The sequence below is a fragment of the Sphaerodactylus townsendi genome, linkage group LG01 (genome assembly GCF_021028975.2).
Source record: "Sphaerodactylus townsendi isolate TG3544 linkage group LG01, MPM_Stown_v2.3, whole genome shotgun sequence".
Taxonomy (NCBI): Eukaryota; Metazoa; Chordata; class Lepidosauria; order Squamata; family Sphaerodactylidae; genus Sphaerodactylus; species Sphaerodactylus townsendi.
In genome coordinates, this window is record NC_059425.1 from 194,568,733 (window position 1) to 194,590,611 (window position 21,879).

The following is a 21,879-nucleotide window of genomic DNA, read 5'->3' on the forward strand; positions in this document are numbered from 1 at the left end:
TTACTCCAGGTTGGTTGAGGATAACTGGAGAGGGGGGGGGGTTGGGGAGGGGAAAAACTTCAGTGGGGGGTAATGTCAGAGAGCACGCTCTCCAAAATGACTGCTTTCTCCTGGAGATATGGTTGCCAATTTCCTGGTGGGGCTGGAGATCTCCCGCTATTACAAGGTATCTCCAAATGACCGAGATCAGTTCACCTGTAGAAAATGGCCGCTTTGGAAGGTAGGCATTATGCCCAAATGAAGTCCCTCCCCTCCCCAAAACCCACCTTCTTCAGGCTCCACCCCCCCCCCCCCAAAAAAAAACTTCCAGGTATTTCCCAACTCAGATCTGGCAACGATACAGCAGAACCGATGTCTGTCACCTGAGATCAGTTCTAGTTTTGGCAGTTCTCCAGGCCCCAGCTGGAGGTTGGAAACCAATTGCTTGCAGTCTAGAGATCAGCCATAATTCCAGAAGAATGCCAAGTTCTTACCTAGAGGATGGAAACCATAGGAAGAATCCTTAGGATACAACCCATTGTCGTCAAGAAAGCAAACCATGAAAAGGGCTTCCAACCAGTGACAAAATGATGTCCTTTGATACAAGTCCTTATTTGCACGAGAAACATTTTGTAGGATGTTAACCGACTGCCCTACAAAGGAGTTGCTGACCCAAAGTCTGTTTTTATTCTTGGGGTTATATTATGATGAAGTATTAAAACATCACGGAGGGTTAAAAACAGAGTTTGCACTAGTTCTTTACTAGACAAAAGATTTTTGGCTTTGTGTAATCTGGGGAAGCAGACTTGTGTGGACACAACACGACACTTTACTTCTGCCCAGGGTCTACTAGAACTGTGTGCTGCAGACTGGCAGCTGCTGCTCGTTACATCCCATAAATCCAGAGTTGTTGCTTTTTTAATATAAGGTGTTGGAGAGGGAAAAAGTTAGCCGTAGTGCTCTGCTGAAGGTGAGTCACCTGATTTCATCCCTTTACGATCCCAGAGATGGAAAACATCTGAACACGAGCCCATTAATAAAGTTTGGCTCCTCCTACGGTGAGTTTTACTCTTGAGAAAGGGTGTGCTTTTGCCATGTCATTATAACTGTCTCTGTGTTACCCAGCCAAAGGCCGAGAACAAGCCGGTCTCTCTCATTATCACTCCTTGGCAGGCGGCACCCAAGAGGCCCAAGATGAACGCTGCCGCCTTCTCTAGCAACATGAGGATCAAATTGCCTGTGGTGGCCCTTTTTTTGGAGTCTGCCATTATTGTTTTATTTGCGGTGTTTGTTAGATACTCTCCAGCCGATGTGAGCAGGACCGCTGATCTTCACTTATACCCTCGTGAGTATTCTTCTTTGCGGGCTAAAGACCACAGGTTTCTAGCCCCTTTTACTTGTTCTAACTATGAGCAGTGGTGGGTTCACCTAGACACTGTGCAGTTCGTCTTCCTCTCTTGCGACGTGTATTTTGTGTGTCAAAAGTATGTACAAGCTGTGTTTCGATATGGTAGTGAAAAAAATAATGCAGTGTTGGTCTGTGTTGTGTTGGAAAGATCCCAACTTGGGATGAATTTACTGAAAAAACTGTTAGAAGTAGAGTTGCTGACTTTGTTAATTTCTGGAGATTTGGGGTGCTGTTGAGGGGGACAACAACCAGCGGAGGGTGGGAGGTAGGGATTCTCGCTCTGGATTGGAAAACTTCTGGCTGCTGTGGGTTTTCTTGGCTGTGTGGCCGTGGTCTAGTAGTTTTTGCTCCTAACATTTTGCCAGCATCTATGGCTGGCATCACACAATCATAGAGTTGGAAGAGGCCACCAGGGCCATCAAATCCAACTCCCCTGTCATGCAGGAACACACCATCAAAGCACTCCCGACATATGTTCATCCAGCCTCTGTTTAATAGAATTACAGGCTCATTCCGCACATGCAGACTAATGCACTTTCAAACTGCTTTCAGTGCTCTTTGAAGCTGTGCGGAATGGCAAAATCCACTTGCAAACAGTTGTGAAAGTGGTTTGAAAATGCATTATTTTGCGTGTGCGGAAGGGGCCCTTGAATCATAATAGAATCATATTCAGAGGCAGGCCTCGGTAAGATGCTTTACAATCTGTGACAAAGCTCAGAAGATCCATAACAGCTACTAAACTCCCGGGGAGATGGGGATTGGAGACTGGGGAAGATAGGGGGCTCAGTGGGGTACCGTGCTATAGACCTCACCCTCCAAAGCGTCCGTTTTCTCCAGGGGAACTGATTTTTGCAGCCTGGAGATGAGCAGTAATTCAGGGGATCCCCAGGTCTCCCCTGGAGTCTGGCATCCCAACTTCTGAAGCTGTTGTTCTCTCCAGTGCAACTGCTCTCTACAGTCAGGAGATCTGCGATAACACCAGAAGGACTCCAGCCCCCACCTAACGGCTGCTAGGAAGTTTTCTTGCTGATCAAGAAATTTGCCAAATTTCTGGCCTTCAAACTGTAGCGCATTTGAACTGGTTCGACTTCTAATCAGTGGCAGCCTAGGGAATTCTCCTTTGTTGTTTCGAATGTCTGCCTTCTCTTCCTGCCTGTTCCCTGGACGTTGATTGGCCAGAGTAAGACTGAAGAGACAAGTGACCCACACACACACACACACACACACACACAAGCCTTTATTGGCATATAAAACAGGACAAAATTTTTAAAACAAAACAAGGTTAAGAAATGCAGTTAAAACTACTAATTTCCAGTATAAAATTTGCAACAGTTTCACAAAAGAGCACATCAGAGCTGTTCAGGAGATTGGGTATCTTATAACGCTCATGCCACTAAGAACATTGCAAGAAGATGGAATTCATGTATTTCATGCGTATCTTATTGTATTTAGGGCATAGAAACAAAGAGTGGTCAAGTGTTTCGACCGTAGTCATATCACATGAACAAACTCTTTTAGAGCGTTCCATAAGAGACAAGTGACAATGAGCGTATTGTAGTCAGATGGCACGAGGGTCAGTCGTTTCCCATCCAGAAACTGCAAAGTCAGCAAGTTTCTTTCATACGATGCGAGAGAGACTTTGCTGCAAATGGGCATCAGGCTGGAAGCATTATTGCCAATTGTAGCTCACCATCTGTTCTATGGATGGTTAAATGGGGAAGCTGTTAAAAAGGGTTTGTCCACGCAGTTGCCATCTAAAGTTGGGAAATTCCTGTAGATTTGGGGATGGAGCGTAGAAAAACCAGGGTTTGGGGAAGGAAGGGAACTCAGTGATGTATAATACCATAGAGTCCACCTTCCAAAGCTATCATTTTCTCCGGGAGAGCTGATCTCTGTCACCTGGAAATCAGTTTTGATTCTAGGAGATTTCCTGGAGGTTGGCATCTCTGCTTACAGCAGTAGCGTAGTGGCTAACAGCAGTGGCTAAGAGCAGGTGCATTCTGATCTGGAGGAACCGGGTTTGATTCCCAGCTCTGCCGCTTGAGTTGTGCAGGCTTATCTGGGGAATTCAGATTAGCCTGTACACTCCCACACACGCCAGATGGGTGACCTTGGGCTAGTCACAGCTTCTCGGAGCTCTCTCAGCCCCACCCACCTCACAGGGTGTTTGTTGTGAGGGGGGAAGGGCAAGGAGATTGTAAGCCCCTTTGAGTCTCCTACAGGAGAGAAAGGGGGGGATATAAATCCAACCTCCTCCTCCTCCTCCTCCTCCTCCTCCTCCTCCTCCTCCTCCTTCTTCTTCTTCTTCTTCTTCTTCTTCTTCTTCTTCTTCTTCTTCTTCTTCTTCTTCTTCTTCTTCTTCTTCTTCTTCTTCTTCTTCTTCTTCTCCCCCACCGATCACTTGCTGTATCTTCTGACATATGCTCAGACCTGCTTTTAAGATTCTTGGTTGTTTTCAGCAATAATTTAATACAGCCATCCCCCACAACTCCCCGCCAGGGAAACCTTTTATCTTTTTAACCTGTTATATATGTGTGTGTGTGTGTGTGTGTGTGTATGTGTGTGTACTTACTTTATGATACTCTCTGTCAGTTGTGCTTTTGTCTTTTAAGTAGAGTTCCTTGTTGAGGTTTTTTTTAAAATGGGAAACCACCGACTGTTGACAGAGGGCCAATTCTCTCTTGTACTAATTGGAACAACTGCAACAAAACTTTGGCTGCAGTGTAAACAGAATCATCCAGTTAGAAGGGACAATAAAGCCACCCCTTGCTCAATGCAGGAGGAGCCCAGAGTATCCAAGTGTTTGTCCAGCCACTGTTAAAGACGGCTAGTGAGGGGGAGCTCACCACCTCTCTAGGCAGATAATTCTGCTGCTGAACTACTCTTACTGGAAATCTCCCCCCTTAATATCCAACCAGTACCTTCCTCCCCATAATTTATGCCCATTTATTGTGAGTCCTCTCCATTGCTGCCAACAGGGACAGCTCCCTGCCCTTCTTGAAGTGAAAATCATTCAAATGCTTAGAGAGCACCCTCCCCCCCACTCAATCTCCCCTTCTCCAGATGGAACATTCTGAAACCTCCCCAGATCAGAAAATGTTTTTTTTCCTGACACCCCTTTTATAACTATCTAAAGTCCAACCAGATTTCTAGGGTATAAGCTTTTCTCAGGTGTCTGACAAAGGGATCTTCAACACTCGGAGATTTATATTGTGGACATGTTGTGTGCCTTAAAGGGGCAAAGGGACTTCAGTCTTGCTTTTATACAATACTAGCGGGCCCGGCCACGTGTTGCTGTGGCAATTGTCCTTCTCATCACAGTCCGCAACCCACACAGATGTCCATGCAGGTCCAATGATCCGCAGTATAGCCTGTTGGGGTGGTCAAATGGAATCCCTCTTTCCCTTTTCAATTCAAATTGTTATATGGTGCTGTCTTTTTTTTTAGTATAAGGTAACCCTTCCCATTCCACAACGGAACTGTCCAGAGTGCGAATCCCGCTGTCCATGAGGCTGGTTGACATGCACAGTCCTGGCGTGGGTAAGGCAGAACTGGGGAAAGCAGGCTATCCCAGTCAGGCAGCAGAGGCAGGGTGGTGAGGCGCCCAGATCGAGGCCAGCTCCCTGGGTTCTTAAAGGGCCATGTGCAAAAGAAGCAGAGTCGGTAGTGTTGGTTCGCCCCCATCCCACGGATTGTCTTAGAAGAAAAAGGCAAACTCCAGCTCGCTTTTAGTAAAAGAGAGCTGTGGCGAATATGGGTGAGGAAGTGGGTAAGTGGTGGTTGGATGTGAGGGAGGGCAGAGTGAAGTGTGTGAGGATGAGCTGGATGTGCGTTGTGTGGTAGCAGTGGGTGAGGCACAGAGAGTGAATGTTACCTGCGTGTGAGGGGGGGAACCCCACCTGACGTCTCACACGGCAAAGTGTGTATGTGTTTCACTTCCACTCGTATTACCTACCAGTATTACCTATTTACTGTTTTCACTGCTCATCTCTGCCCATCTGCGGGAACATCCTAAGCCCTCAGGCCACAGACAGACAGGCTGCACGAACATTCTAAGGGTGACAGTTAAACACAGCCAGCTTCATGGCCTGGTGCGCCAGGAAAAAGACGTTTTACCAGGCTCATGTATGGACTTTCGGCGATTTGAAGGTCCGATTACCTGCCCACAGCAGGGAGGGACGTCCTGTGAAAATTTGGGGGCGATCCGTCCAGCAGCTTCTGAGGGAGACCATCAGGGACAAACACACTGTTAGATTTATATATAGATAGATAATTGCAGTGTCTGCTCCAGAAAAGGATGCCTGGCTTCACTATCCTGATGACTGTACTTAGTTGTTCTTCCATGTTTCAAAATAATCTGTTCCTATCAAAAGTGGTACGTCGTCTCTCTTCAGGATTTGCTCTGTCGAAAAGCCCAGGATCCTTCATGATAGTTTGCTGGGCACAGGCGGATGGGAACAGCTTCTTAAGAGTCATAATCTCTCCCTTTTCTCTCCACAGTCTTTCAGGATATTCATGTGATGATATTTATTGGCTTTGGTTTCTTGATGACTTTCCTGAAGAAATATGGCTTCAGTAGTGTTGGTATGAACATGCTCATTGCTGCCTTGGGGCTCCAGTGGGGCATCCTCATGCAGGGATTTTGGCATTTGAGCAACAACACAATCCATCTTGGCATTAGAAGGTAAGGGTGACACATTGTGATAAACACACTTTGCTTCAAGAGGTGCAGGGAGAGATGTCAGCCTCTCAGTGGGACCTGAGAGTCCCCTGGAATTGCAGACAAACTCCAGATTACAGAGATTGGTTCCTGGGGAGAAAATGGATGCTTTGGACAGAGGACTCTATGACCCTGCACCCCACTGACGTCCCTGCCCTCTCCAGCATGGTGTAATGGTGTAGTGGAGAGCCAGCGTGGCGTAGTGGTTAAGAGCAGGTGGATTCTAATCGGGAGAACTGGGTTTGATTCCCCACTCTCCACCTGAGTGGCTGAGGCTCATCTGGTGAACCAGATGTGTTTCCCCATTCCTCCATGTAAAGCCTGCTGGGTGACATTGGGCCAGTCACAGTTCTCTCACAACTCTCTCAGCCTCACCTACCTCACAAGGTGTCTGTTGTGGGGAGAGGAAGGGAGAAAAGGGTGGGGTGTAAATCCAAACTCCTCTTCCTCCTCTTCTTCTTCGTCTCCTTCATCTTCTTTGTCTCCTTCGTCTCCTTCTTCGTCTCCTTCTTCGTCTTCTTCTTCTTCGTCTTCTTCTTCGTCTTTGTCTTCATCTTCTTCTTCTTCTTCTTAGTCTCCGTCTCCGTCTCCGTCTCCGTCTCCGTCTCCGTCGTCGTCGTCTTCGTCGTCTTCGTCTTCTTCTTCTTCTTCTTCTTCTTCTTCTTCTTCTTCTTCTTCTTCTTCTTCTTCTTCTTCTTCTTCTTCTTCTTCTTCTTCTTCTTCTCAGATTATGAAATAAACGACACATTCATCTTACTGCATTGAAAAAACTAGGCAGTCCGCAGGGGGCAGGTCTACTCAATGCTTCTCAATGGGAGGTAAAGCTTCCTCCGAGCAGCTAGGATTCTCTTATGGGTGTCTGCGTAGGTACAAAGATAGCGTCTCGATTTTTTTTTTTTAAAAAAGGAAAACTATATATATTGCTGGAATTTGGCAATACCAGCTGAATACAACTACAGGTATGTACTTTTTGGGTTGAAAAGGTGCCCAGGATTGGAACCTGTATGTGGCATAGCAAAAATGGGAAAATAATTCCTCCCATCATCGTTTCCTTTCCAAAAAAAAATGGCTGGGGAGGGGAGCATTCTATGCCCATGGCAGCATTCTCATTTATTTTTTCGCTGTGGGGAACCCAGGTTTGATGAAGAAGAAGAAGATGAAGAAGATGAAGAAGAAGAAGAAGATGAAGAAGAAGATGAAGATGATGAAGATGAAGATGAAGATGATGAAGATGATGAAGATGATGAAGATGATGATGATTTTGGATTTATATCCCCCTTTCTCTCCTGTAAGGAGACTCAAAGGGGCTGACAATCTCATTTCCCTTCCCCCCCTCACAACAAACACCCTGTGAGGTAGGTGGGGCTGAGAGAGTTCAGAAGGATCGTGACTAGCCCAAGGTCACCTAGCTGGGGTGTGTTAGAGTGCACAAGCTAATCTGAACTCCCCAGATAAGCCTCCACAGATCAAGTGGCAGAGCAGGGAATCAAACCCGGTTCCTCCAGATCAGAGTGCACCTGCTCTTTACCACTACGCCACTGCTGCTCTCAGAAAAGGTGCCCAGCTAAGGAACCCAGAGCCAAGCCTCTAAAAAGAAACAAATTTCTACTTTAGCCAACTGTTTCTATTAGGTCAGGTGGAAGGAAGAAGAGAAAAGTGAGATATGGAGCAAGAATGTGAAGTCTGGATCAGATCTGAATGTGAAGTCTGGATCAGATCTGATCCAGTGAAGTCTGGATCAGATCCATTCCCACAGTAGAACTGTGTCCTACGCCTTCATCCCATCCTTCAGGATTGGGGTTACCAGATCTGAGTTGGGACATACCTGGAGATTCTGTGAATGGAGGGTGAAGATGGTGGGATTTGGGGAAGGGAGGGACCTCAGTATGGTGCCGTTGAGTCCCCTCTCCAAAGCAGCCGTTTTCTCCAAAGGAATTGATCTCTGTAGTCTGGAATTCAGTCATGAAAATGGGAGATTCTCGGGCCCTGCTTGGGGGTCGTCAGCCCTCTCTGAGACACAGGATGTTCGTGATAACCGAATTTTGATCTTTGTTTTATTTTCCCTCCCACCACTTCAAACGGACAGTATTATCAACGCAGACTTCAGCACAGCAACAGTCCTGATCTCGTTTGGAGCCGTCTTGGGGAAAACGAGCCCTGTTCAGATGCTGATCATGACCGTTTTCGAAATCACCATCTTTGCATGCAATGAGTACCTCGTCACGCATGTATTCGAGGTATGGATTTTCAGCTCCGTTTGGGTCCAGGGAGCAAACGTCTCGCTTTTGCCCAAGTCAGATTGCCACTTTACAAGGGAAATTCATGGGCCATCTTTATGGCTTTCGTTGTTTCCTGTTTAGCTTCACCCTTTTTGAGTCACCTTGTCCTTGAGCTTTGGCATTACACTGGCGTGGGGGGGCGGTTTCTCTCTGTGGGAGAGTCATGGCTTTGGTAGAGGAAAGTGCCATCAGATCATGGCCAGCCTGAGTTTTCAAGGCAAGAGACAAACAGAAGAAGAAGAGTTTGGATTTATATCCCACCTTCCTCCTCTGTAAGGAGACTCAAGGTGGCTTACAAAGCTCCTTTCCCTTTCTCTCTCCACAACAGACACCTTGTGAAGCAGGTGGGGCTGAAAGAGTTCTGAGAGAACCCTGGGCGTTTCCCCACTCACCACGATCCCCCCTATGCTGCGTCATTTCTGGTGTGCGCCCGGGCGTCCCTACGACCCCGCACTCTGCACGGGGTCATCAAAAGGTGCCGTTTACAAGAGCGCCAGGGATGCCACGCGCTGAGGGGGCGCGAGAGCAGCAGCGTCGGGGTGGCTGCGCTGTCGCCGCCCCTGTAGTGGGGAGTGCCGGGGGACCCTGCGCTACTTGAGGAGAGTAGCGCGGGGCTTATGGTAAGTGGGGAAAGGCCCCATGACTAGCCCAGGGTCACCCAGCAGAAATGTAGGAGTGCAGAAACACATCTGGTTCACCAGATAAGCCTCCGCCACTCAGGTGGAGGAGTGGGGAATCAAACCCGGTTCTCCAGATTAGAACCCACCTGTTCTTAACCACTACATCATGCTGGCTTTCACAAAGGTGGTTTACTTCTGTCCTCCTCTGGGTAGCAACTCTGGGCTTCCTCAGTCGTCTCCTGTGCAGTAGTAACTAGGGGTTAGCTTCTGAGATCTGATGAGGTTGTGCTCACCTGGACCATCCAGGTCAGGGAATTCATGGCTCCCCTGACTTCCCTCTGTGATACACCTCTGAAGATGCCAGCCACAAATGCAGGCAAGCAGAGTTGGTTCTGGCTAGTCTTTGGAAAGAAGCAGCCAAGAGACCAGCCAGTAGAAAGCCCCTCTGAACACGTCTCTTGTTTTGAAAACCCATGAGGGGTCGCCACAAGTCAACCGAGACTTGATGGTGCTTTCTTCTACCTCCACAACTGACTGGATGGTTCCTTGACTTCTCCTGAAAAAGGCTGTCTATGTAGCTATGGATCAGATAAACAGATCTGTAGATGTCCTCAAAGGAAAGATGGTCAACAGAGATGCTGCGATGTTATAGTCTGGTTTTTTAAGACAGTACCATTGAGAGAGACTCACGCAATTTGATACAGCTTTTTCAGGTCTCCTAGCTCCTGAGCTGAGTTTACTTATTGTCAGAACCAACCCTTGATGGGGGCTGGTGTAACCGTGTAGCCTGCTCTATGTCAAGTCTGATTTTATTTATTTCGATTTCGATTTCTAATACCTTTAATGGCATATAAATAGTTTAAGATTAACATTGCAAGATAATAACAGCCTTTACAACTTCTGACGAGTTAAAATAACACCATTTAAAAATTTAGCCACCGCTTCCAACAGTTCGTAGTTGTGGCTTTTTAAAAGATATATAACCTTCTGTTTATCTGTAATGCCTTCACTTCCATGCAGGAAGGGGATATTTTATTTATTTTTTTATTTATATATTAGATTTTAAACCGCCCACCCCCGAAGGGCTCTGGGCGCCGTACAGCAGGCCTGCAACAACAATACATAATAACATTAAACACAGCAGGCTAAAAACAACATTTTACACATAAAAACTAGGGTAATTTAAAACAATTGATGTACCTACTGATTGATATGCAGAAAGGGTCTGTCCCTTGCTTTCCTCTATTCCCCCTTGGATGTTTACTGCTTGATAGCAAATGTCGATAACTAGGCAAGATCCTGAGAAACATCCTGCCCTCGGGCAACAGGAAATGTCCATTGCATCACAGTTTCACAGGTGGCATAACTTTCTCCCTTCTGTGTCCTTGAGACGCCTTGGCTCCTAAACAATCCTTTTCACAGTTTCACTGGGGAAAGGGCAGGGGGGACGACTGGTTCAGGGATAAAACGGCCTAGGAAAAGCCAGTTCTCCAGACCTGGCTTTCTCAAGCTAGGGACTACTGCCTTACTGCCTTCAATAAATGCTTCTGATCAACCATCAAGAGTTTGTTAATTGGCGTAAGGACTGAGACCTAACACTTATGCATTGTCGTAAAATTAGCATCATCCATGCCGTATGGTCTGTGCAGAAGGTCACAACTGACAGTCAGATTCAAGTCATGAATTGTTTCACGTTGCAGGCTTTTGATATTGGAGCATCCATGACTATTCATCTGTTTGGAGCCTACTTTGGTCTGGCTGCATCCCGACTCTTATACCGCCCAGGTCTGAAGGGTGGGCATGAAAATAATGGTTCTTCCTACCATTCAGATATATTTGCTATGATTGGTAAGTAAGAGGTCTTTTCCAGATCTATTTTGTTGACAGCACTTCTGAGGTCCTACTCTGCTGTTTATTTTACTTATATCCCACCTTTCCCCATAACCAGTCAGCTTACACCGTTCCCCTATACTTTATCCTCACAACCACCTTGTAAAGTAGGTTAGAGTGGATAACTGGTCCGAATTACTCAGTCAGCTTCCAAAATGCAGTGGGGATTTGACTCTGGCCCTTTCAGATCCTAGTGTGACATTATAAGCACTGCACCATATTGGCACTGTACAAGAATGGTTCACCAAAGCAGAATTAGCCCTGTGTAGAACTACTGTTTTGGCACAGCTCAGTCACAGGCAAGCCTTTTAAAGCCCCACTGATTTTTATGGAAAAGATTTTGTGCTGAACCCCTATTATTGCTGGGGCCACAACATAGCTAACATTGAAGAAGAAGAGTTTGGATTTATATCCCCCCTTTCTCTCCTGCAGGAGACTCAAAGGGGCTTACAATCTCCTTGCCCTTCCCCCCTCACAACAAACACCCTGTGAGGTAGGTGGGGCTGAGAGAGCTCCGAGAAGCTGTGACTAGCTCAAGGTCACCCAGCTGGCGTGTGTGGGAGTGCACAGGCCAATCTGAATTCCCCAGATAAGCCTCCACAGCTCAGCCGGCAGAGCTGGGAATCAAACCCGGTTCCTCCAGATTAGATACACGAGCTCTTAACCTCCTATGCCACTGTTATGTTATGCACTTTTGATCATCCCACAGCAGATGTGTAGCTGCCAGGGGGTGGGATGTTTTGCACCGGTGCAGGGGCGATGCGGGGGCAGTGCGGGGATGCAGGGCACACACGTGCCCCGGGCACAGTTCACCCTCACTACAGCTCTGCCCCATAGTGAGCATACGTTCCTTTCAGGGCAGAGTTTTGGGTGAAGATGCATTTTTCCCCCTCCCAAACTCCCCATGCTACAGATCTCAGAAGCCCTGCACCTGCCATCTTCCCCCATCCATGAAGGAGCAATTCCAGCCATTCCTCCACAGGCACTTTCAGGGAACTGAAGGTGTGTTTTTTTAAAGAAAAAAACATTAATACCAGCATTCCATCGCAGCAGTGATAGAACATTAAAACAGTTTAAAAGGGGTGTGAAAAGGGCAGCAATCACCATAGCTATCTTAAACAATCCAGAAACAGGAAGAAGGTTGTAACGAACTAGTAAAGTCCAGGCAAAAGCAACCGTTATGAGTTCTTTATCGAGCTGGCATTCTTAGTCAGGAACAAGCAATGCGAGAACTGAAACCCAGATCTCGATCAACAGCTTTTACAGGGTAGCAGACAGACTCCCGCCAAAAGAGTACAAACAAGGCAGGATTTCACACAGACTAGCAAGCAAGTGAAAGATAACCAAAACAGCGAAATTCCACTTCCCAGGCGTTAAGCCAAAAACCTCCAGCGGGAACCTTTTCAAGGTTGGACAGCACACACACACCACAACTTTACAGGTGCCTTGGATCAAAGCAAGCAACAGGGACTTCCTCACGTGTAGCCAGAGAAATGTGGGGTGTCCCCACTGCAAAACAGGCTGCCTTGGGGTATGCATAATAGGCCATTGATTTCATGGAGGCCTAAACGAGGAATCGGTTTGGAATACAGGGTGGATTTGAGCTCCAGATGGGGAAATTTCTGGAGATTTCAGGGTGGAGCCCAGAGATGGTGTGGTTTGGTGATGGGTAGATCTCAGGCCCCCTCAGCAGAGGCAGAATAATGCACTTTCAGCCCGCTTTAACAATTGATTGCAAGTGGATTTTGTTATTCTGCACAGCTGCAAAGTGCATTGAAAGTGGATTACAAGTGCATTATTCTGCACCTGTGGAAGAGGCCTCGGGGCCTTTCCCCACTTACCTTAAGCCCCGCACTACTCTCTTCAAGTAGCGCGGGGTCCCCGGGCACTCCCCATGACAAGGGTGGCGACAGCGCAGCCGCCCCGCCGCTGCCGCTGCCGCTGCCGCGCCCCCTCAGCGCACGGCATCCCTAGCGCTCTTGTAAAGGGCGCCTTTTGATGACCCCGCGGGGTCGTGGGGACGCCCGGGCGTGACCAGGGATGCCGCGCACTGAGAGCACCGCACGGCATAGGGGGGATCTCAGAGAGTGGGGGAATGCCCTCAGCGTTGTTAACTGTGGAGATTAGGGGGTGGAGCCCAGGGGAATGGGGTTTGAACAGGAGAGGAACCTTAACGGGGTATAATGCCACAGAATCCACTAATCAAAGCAGCCATTTCTTCCACAATCTTTCTAATTGTGATATCAGTTGTAATTCTGGAAGATCTCCAGGCCCTAGATGATCACATTTTTTAAAAAAAGTAGTTTCAGGTAGCAAACTTGAGTGGAGGTAGAAGGGTTAGACTCCCTCTTCTTTCTCTGCACAACCCTAAGGCAAAGTGAGGCAGCATGAACTTGCCATTGTCAGTTTTGTTTTTTGGAAAGTATACTAATATCTTCACTGCGTTTGTGTGAGTGTAACGAACCAGTAAAGTCCAGTCAAAAGCAACCGTGTTAAGTTCTTTATTGAGCTGGCATTCTTAGTCAGGAACAGGCAATGCAGGAACTGGCCCCCAACACTCAAACAGCCGCTTATACAGGCTTAGGACAAGTTCCCGCCAAGAACAGATAAACAACTCAGGTTCTCACACAGAACCTTGCACAGACAGTTTCACACAGGCAAGCAAGCAGCCGATAACAGAAGCATCCCCCATTCAGGGCATCCCGCCAGAAACTCCAGCAGGAGCCTCTCCAAGGTTGAACTGCAACCGTACAGTAAGCCTTTAGTAAGTGTCAGAGGAATTGTATCTAGATGACTGAGATGTATTCCTAACTCAATGTAATTGCTACAAGATACATGTAACCAGCCTGCTTCATGACAGAGCACAAAAAGTTAGCCAACGCTTCCAATACACTTGCAGAACCACAATCCAACATCGTTACCACAATTGATAGATTAATATTATCAATGGGGGGTTTTAACCACGGGTTTAGATATTTATTCCTGGCTAAACTGTGTAACGGGCAGTGTAATATCACGTGTTGGATTGATTCTTCGTAGCCTGCTTCATGTTACCACTGCCATTCTGGGACATGCTTTCCTTGATCTTTACTTTATGGCTTCACACACTGAGTAGATAACTAGGCTTTCCCCTGACACTGTGGTCTCATGAGAATCGGAATTGTTTCCATTATCTTGTGGGAGCAGGATGCCAGGTGGCTCTCTGTTTCTAACTGTCACCGACCTTGGGTCGCCTCAGCTCCAAATTAACTATTTCTCACTCACATTTCTGGGGAAATGGGAGGGGGCGCTAACATCAGAATAAAGGGCATAGTGAAAGCCGGATTCACCAGAACTGATTTTGTCAAGCTGGGTGCTGCGATGCCCATCAATAAACGCTGCCGATCAACCATACAGAGTCCGTTTATTGGTTCAAGGTTTGAGACCTAACAATGAGTCAGTTTCTCATTCATCAGTCTTTTATGTGTTGATAACTTATTGAAGTTAAACAAAAGTGAATTGCATGTCGCTTTTGAAGTTTAAAAGGGTGTGTAACTTTTTACAGCAACCCACCCACATTTTTATATTTGTAGCAACAGTTCTTTCAGCTTCCCATTTGAAAATGAAATGGCAGATTCTAAGTGATGTGGTCATGGGGCATGGCTCTAAGGTGTGCAATACTAGCACATAAGTGGTTTGGATCACAGTAAGTAATAATAGCAATAACACCAATTCCTGTCAGCATTAGAAGAAGAAGAAGAGTTTGGATTTATATCCCCCCTTTCTCTCCTGCAGGAAACTCAAAGGGGCTTACAATCACCTTGCCCTTCCCCCCTCACAACAAACACCCTGTGAAGTGGGTGGGGCTGAGAGAGCTCAGAAGAGCTGTGACTAGCCCAAGGTCACCCAGCTGGCGTGTGTGGGAGTGCACAGGCTAATCTGAATTCCCCAGATAAGCCTCCACAGCTCAGGTGGCAGAGCAGGGAATCAAACCCGGTTCCTCCAGATTAGATACATGAGCTCTTAACCTCCTACGCCACTGCTGCTCCTAAACAGCTAATATTGTGTGATGGTCAGAGTGAGACATGAAACAGCTGTGACACTCACTAGGTGGCCTTGGGCCAATTATGCTCTTTCAACCTTGCCTACCTCGCAGGGCTGTTGTGTTGACAGAATGCAGGAATTGCTGCTCTGAGCTCCCTGGAGTAAGCGCAAGATAAAAGGGAATGGGCAGAATGCATATAATACTCTCAATGTTAAAAGCAAAAGTTAAAATTATTAAAGAACAAAATGATCCCAAAGTGTACTTTTCTATCAGAGATTATATAATGCATGTGAAGGCGCCATAGAATAATGTAACGCCCATATTGTTTTTTCAGCCCTCTCGCTGAGTCGTAAAGATGTAGATTTTGCAAGCTGATTGCCTAATTCTTGAAATTAGAACAAGTGGATTGACCAATTCTAGAAATTCCATACAAACAGCATCTGCACCGCTTTGCGTGAACTCCCAAAAAACTGAGGGCACCATTCAAGGCATATGTGGCGTAGTGGCAGCAGTGGCGTAGTGGCTAAGAGCAGGTGCGCTCTGATCTGGAGGAACCAGGCTTGATTCCCAGCTCTGCCGCTTGAGTTGTGGAGGCTTATCTGGGGAATCTAGATTAGCCTGTGCACTCCCACACATGCCAGCTGGGTGACCTTGGGCTAGTCACAGCTTTTCGGGGCTCTCTCAGCCCCACCCACCTTACAGGGTGTTTGTTGTGAGGGAGCAAGGGCAAGGAGATTGTAAGCCCCTTTGAGTCTCCTACAGGAGAGAAAGGGGGGATATAAATCCAAACTCTTCTTCTTCTGCTGCTTCATATGAAACAATGACACACTGTTAGATTCCTGGATCATTCGTTTCTCAATAAACGGACTCTGGTATGTTAATCAGCAGATTTTATTGTTGAGGTAGGTTGGGTACAGTTCAGAAAAGCCAGTTCTGTCAAACCTGGAAACTTAGCCCCAGATATTCCCCTGGGTTCTCCTCCCAATTCCCATAGAAAGCTTCTGGTGCCTAGACTACAGTTGTGCCCAGCGCCAAGGTCAGCAGCCGATAGATAACACTGGAGCCACCTGGCTACCTGCCCGCCATGAAATAACAATAACTCTCTCCCATGGGCCTGGCACAGTGGCATCCCACTAATGGACACATGAGATATCCCATGACCCCGGGTACATGCTACTGAGCCCTGCCCCCCCTGCCTCCCTGCAGGCTGGCTCCTGCCCTTCCCATCTGGGTCGCCCTCAGCCGAGCCCCAGCCCAGTCCTGCAGGCCAGGGGGGTGGGGCTCGGGGGGGCCGCAGCACCCATCTGAGCCACCTCTAAGCCCCAGTCTTCCTGCTGGCTCCCTTAAGTGGGGCCTGGGGAGCCAGGTCGGGGGGGGGGGGCGTGGGGCGGCGGTCTTGTAGGCCCTGTGCCTTGTAGGCCCCATACGGCACTGCCGTGGCATGTCAGGAGAGGCCTAGTTCTCTAACAAGCATTGCAAAGCCGTAAAACTTAGGTCAAGGAACGAATGCACGGATGGCAGTGGTTACATATATCAAAGCTGGTTACCTGATAGGCATTAAAGCTTAGGTTACATTAGGTTTCCAATACAGCTGAGGTTGCAGTTAGGTTAAACATAGGCAAGATCCTGACACACACATACATACCATTCAGCCGAGGACAGAGTGTAGATACCATGGAGAAACATGGGGTCAAACGCCCCAGGCGCCCACCATTTGATCACGTGGGGGGCACAGAAAAAATTGGATTCATTTCTAATTTTTTTGTATTTTTAGAGTGTTAGGGTTGTTGGCCATCAGGGGTTTTTAGGCTAGCTACACCAAAATTGCAGGCTATCATCAGGTGACATTCCTGATGATACCAGCAAAGTTTGGTGAAGTTTGGTTCAGGGGGTCCAAAGTTATAGACCCCCAAAAGGGGCATCCCATCCCCCATTGTTTCCAATGGGAGCTAATAGTAGATGGGGCTACCCTTTTGAGGGTTCATAACTTTGGACACCCTAAACCAAACTTCACTAAACCTAGGTGGTATCATCAGCCGAGTCTCCTGAAGATAGTCTGAAACGTTGGTGCTGCTAGCTTAAAAATTGCTCCCTGACAGGCACCTTCAAATGTTCTCCAGATTCTTCCTTTAAATCCACTTCCTTCGGAGTGGATTTAAAAGGAGAATCTGGGCTCCCTAGATTAGAAAACATTGAAGGAATTGTCGAAGGCTTTCATGGCCTGGTTGTTGTGGGTTTTACAGGCTGTGTGGCCGTGGTCTGGTAGATCTTGCTCCTAACGTTTCACCTGAATCTGTGGCTGGCATCTTCAGAGGTGTATCACAGAGAGAAGTCTGTTATAAGAGAAGTCTGGACACAGTGTATAACAGACTAATCTCTGTGATACACCTCTGAAGATGCCAGCCACAGATGCAGGCAAAATGTTAGGAACAAGATCTACCAAACCACAGCCACGCAGCCCGGAAAACCCACAACAACCAACATTGCAAGTTATGTTGTTTGGGGGGGAGGGGGGGTGGCGGCTGTGGAATCCACCCTGAAGCACCATCACTTTAAATGTTGTTTAAACGAGGAGCCCAGATTCTCCCTTTAAAGTGGATTTAAAAGGAGAATCTGGGCTCTCTAGTCTAAACAACATTAAAAGTGATGCTGTTTGGGGATGGGATGGGGGAATCCACCCTGAAACAGTGTCACTTTCAATGTTGTTTAAACTAGGGAGCCCAGAGTCTCCCTTTAAGGTGGATTTAAAAGGAGAATCCAGGCTCTCTAGTCTAAACAACATAAAACGCAAGTATAGTTGTTTCATAGGATGGATTCCCCATCTCCCACCTTGGAACAGTGCATCACTTTCATCAGAGCTTAAAACTAGGGAAATTCAGAGTCTCCCTTTAAGGTGAATCTGGGCACCCTAGTTTAAACAATATTGAAAGTGATGCTGTTTTGTGATGGACCCCCCCCCCCCGCCCCCGAAACAGCATCATTTTCAATGTTGTTTAGAGCCCAGATTCTCCCTTTATGGGGGATTTAAAAGGAGAATCTGGGCTCCCTAGTTTAAACAACATTGAAAGTGATGCTGTTTTGGGGTGGATTCCCCCTCTCAACAGCATCGCATTGTTGTTTAAACTAGGGATCCCTGGATGTGCAGATTTGTGAGTTGGGGCATGTTCTATAATGTGATGGTGACTTTGAGATGACCTGGTGCAAGAAAATCATTCTTTTGTTGGGGGGGGGGGTGGCTGCCCATACCAGGGGGGGGCAGAAAATTCAGATTTTGCCCCGGGCTCCATTTCCCCTAGCTACGCCTCCGGCACAGGATTAGTAGTATGTAAAAACCCTGTTCCCTGACCTAGATGGCTCAAGATAGCTCATTCTTGTCAGATTGCAGAATCTAAGCAGGCTAGGACTCGGATGGAAGACCACCAAGGAGTCCAGGGTCTGAAGCAGAGGCAGGCAATGACAAACCACCTCTGCACGTCTCTTGCCTTGAAAAGAGGCGGCCATAAATTTTCAGTAACTTGCCTTCACCACCCAAATCCCTGTTCTTTAAAAGTTAAAAACACTACGGGAAGTCTGTAACGGTCTGTGCTTTTTTGTATTGATCCAGGTACCTTGTTTCTGTGGCTCTTCTGGCCCAGTTTTAATTCGGCGATGGCAGCTCCAGGAAATCAGCAAATTGCCATCCTCAACACGTACTTCTCTCTGGCGGCCTGCACACTTACCGCTTTTGCCCTCTCCAGCCTGTTCGAAAAGAGGGGCAAACTGGATATGGTAAGCAATGCTACGGAACTCCAGAAATTCCCTTCTGGTGTACCCTGAAGCCAAGTTGCTCAAGTCTAAGCCCATGGCAATTAGTGGCCTTAGATCAGAGTAACATTGTGTAGGAATGCACTGTAAATCTACAGCCTATTATGGACTAAAAGTCTGCCCTGAGGTTAGCATACATTCCCTTTCGGGAAGACTTTTACTTACCAACGCATTTTTCCTGTCATCACACTCACCTTTCAGCATTTCACATTTTCCCCACGTCCTCACAGATCAGGGAAGTCTGACCTTTTCCCTGCCTGGACATCTGTCAGGCTTGCTTTGCGTTGCCTGCCTGCCCCTGCCTGTGGAGGAACACTTCTTCTGGGTTGTCATTCCTGCTTGTCATTTTTTTTCTTTTAATTTTTTCCCCATTGTTTCAGCATCGATGGAATGCTGAAACAATGCGAAATAAATCAAAGGGCAAAAGTAGCATCAGATCATCACAGCAACCAGGGACAACAACCCAGAAGGTGAGGCAGGCAAACATGGCAGTTGGATTTGGGTTAAGCAGTGTGTAGCCAGACAAAATGGCGACTGGATTTCCAGTGGTTCTCAACCTGTGGGTCGCGACCCGTTTGGGGGTTGAACGACCTTTTCACCACAACATGAGGAACTGTATTAAAGGGTTGAGAGGAAGGTTGAGAGCCACTGGGTGAAGCAGTGTGTAGCCAGACAAAATGGTGGCTGGATTCGGGGCAAGCTGTGTATAGCCAGATGGAATTGTGACTGGATTTGGGTTAAGCAGTGTGTAGCCAGACAAAATGGTGGCTGGATTTGGGGCAAGCTGTGTATAGCCAGATGGAATTGTGACTGGATTTGGGTTAAGCAGTGTGTAGCCAGACAAAATGGCGACTGGATTTGGGTTAAGCAGTGTGTAGCCAGACAAAATGGTGACTGGATTTGGGTTAAGCAGTGTGTAGCCAGACCGAATGGTGGCTGGATTTGGGTTAAGCAGTGTGTAGCCAGACAAAATGGTGACTGGATTTGGGTTAAGCAGTGTGTAGCCAGACAAAATGGTGACTGGATTTGGGTTAAGCAGTGTGTAGCCAGACAAAATGGTGGCTGGATTTGGGTTAAGCAGTGTGTAGCCAGACAAAATGGTGACTGGATTTGGGTTAAGCAGTGTGTAGCCAGACAAAATGGCAGGTGGATTCTGTGCAAGCAGTGTGTAGCCAGAAAAGCTCTCTGCAAACAGCCATGAGGAGGGCATGCTGAAAGCAAGGTAGGCAAAATTGGCCTATGATTGCCCATCAAAATCACCTGAAGGTCCTTATGACCAGAATTTCTGAGATGTTTGGTGTCGTGTCACACCCTTCCAAGTCGAAGAAAGTGGCTCAATGTGGCAAATGGCAGGGCTGGCATGCTATGCCGTTGAAAGTGAAGACCATCAGTTCCCATGCACTGTTCATGCTTCATCCATACTTCTTACTCCCAAAGATGTTCCTGACTGACAGCCTTGATTGGAAAGTTCCATGTCCACACTGGAACTTGAATGTCCAATCTGGGGCACATCTGGTCCAAAAACCGAATGAGGTTCATAGAAGCTAGTTTGAGCACCACTCTTTCTCGCACTTCATATCTTCCCTCACCCACGAATGCTTCTGTTCTGTTCAGGTGCACATTCAAAACGCGACCTTAGCTGGAGGAGTCGCCGTGGGTTCTTGCGCTGATCTGGAAATCCAGCCCTTCGGGGCCATGTTAATCGGGAGCATCGCTGGGATTATCTCGGTTGTGGGATTCAAATTCCTAACTGTGAGTTTTTCTTTTGAGAGACAACAGTCTGCATGAAGTTCAGTCTGGAGGTGACTTGTTGCATACAACACTCGTTCGGTTTGTAGACACGCTCAACCCCAAATCAGCAGTAGACTTGAAAGCTTTTTTCCTGCTTATTCCAGCAGCTCTATTGTGAGGATTCTTCTCCTGTATAATCCCCTTCCCCCCCCCCCCCCCCCGGCCAAGACTGGATGTATCCCAAATCTGAAAGAACTAGGTATGGGGAAGGACTCACTGGAAAAGACAGCTATAGAAAAAGGTGAAGGTCACAGAGGAAAAGGAAGATGCAACATGAGACAGATTGACTCAAGACCCGAGTAAGGCTCTTAACAATAGCATGTTAAGAACATAAGAACATAAGAACTAGCCTGCTGGATCAGTCCAGAGTCCATCTAGTCCAGCACTCTGCTACTCGCAGTGGCCCACCAGGTGCCTTTGGGAGCTCACATGCAGGAGGTGAAAGCAAGGGCCTTCTGCTGCTGCTGCTGCTCCTGAGCACCTGGTCTGTTATTTTATTTTGTGTGAATCAAATTGATGGTGTTGTCTCTGGCAGCAGCATTGGTGTGGCGGGGAAACAGCACAAAGGTGATGTATCCGATGTTGTCTCCTACTGCTGCATCAGTATCTTTGAGTTCCAAGGGAGGTTCCCTGTGGCTGAAGAGCACCTGGGGGGCTGTGTGACTAGCACGACGACCCTCCTTAAACTCCTGCATGAACACCTTTCCAATCACTACGTCGTCGTCATCCTTAAATACCGTGCTAAAAACAACTGTGACACGGTCTTTCTTTGGAGGGTTTGCTTTGCCTGGCAGGCCCTATTCCACCCCAAGCCTCTACCAGGAGTTGCCACCTTTTCCTGGAAAGGGCTTGCTTTCTCTCTCTGGTTAAACCGCTGCCACCACCTGACCGTTTGAGGAACTGCCCACTGGGGAGGGTCAGGGCTCCCCAGCCTCCTTTTTCAGCTCTGAGGCCTAGCCTCAGTTTCCCCCGGTTCCCCTCCTCCTGGGTTCCACAGTGCAGATTGGAAGCCCCATAGGAGCAGCTGCATGCCGACTGCCAGCCTTCCTCCTGGTGGCCTCCTATTCTGATAGCGCATCCAACAACAGCAGAGAACATAAGAACATAAGAACAAGCCAGCTGGATCAGACCAGAGTCCATCTAGTTCAGCTCTCTGCTACTTGCAGTGGCCCACCAGGTGCCTTTGGGAGCTCACAGGCAGGATGTGAAAGCAATGGCCTTCTGCGGCTGTTGCTCCCGAGCACCTGGTCTGCTAAGGCATTTGCAATCTCAGATCAAAGAGGATCAAGATTGGTAGCCATAAATCGACTTCTCCTCCATAAATCTGTCCAAGCCCCTTTTAAAGCTATCCAGCTGAGTGGCCA

The 21,879-nt window shown here is 47.6% G+C and overlaps 1 protein-coding gene across 1 annotated transcript in view; it reads left to right on the forward strand.

Moving 5' to 3' along the window:
* Positions 1-1,101: 1,101 nt before the first annotated feature.
* Positions 1,102-21,879, forward strand: part of RHAG (Rh associated glycoprotein) — a 44,053-nt gene continuing 23,275 nt past the window's right edge. The window contains exons 1-6 of the mRNA XM_048506807.1: positions 1,102-1,324; positions 5,888-6,071; positions 8,194-8,344; positions 10,707-10,854; positions 18,525-18,688; positions 20,339-20,476. Of these exons, the coding sequence (XP_048362764.1) occupies positions 1,174-1,324; positions 5,888-6,071; positions 8,194-8,344; positions 10,707-10,854; positions 18,525-18,688; positions 20,339-20,476 (936 nt within the window). The 5' untranslated portion in view covers positions 1,102-1,173. The remainder of the gene's footprint in view (positions 1,325-5,887; positions 6,072-8,193; positions 8,345-10,706; positions 10,855-18,524; positions 18,689-20,338; positions 20,477-21,879) is intronic.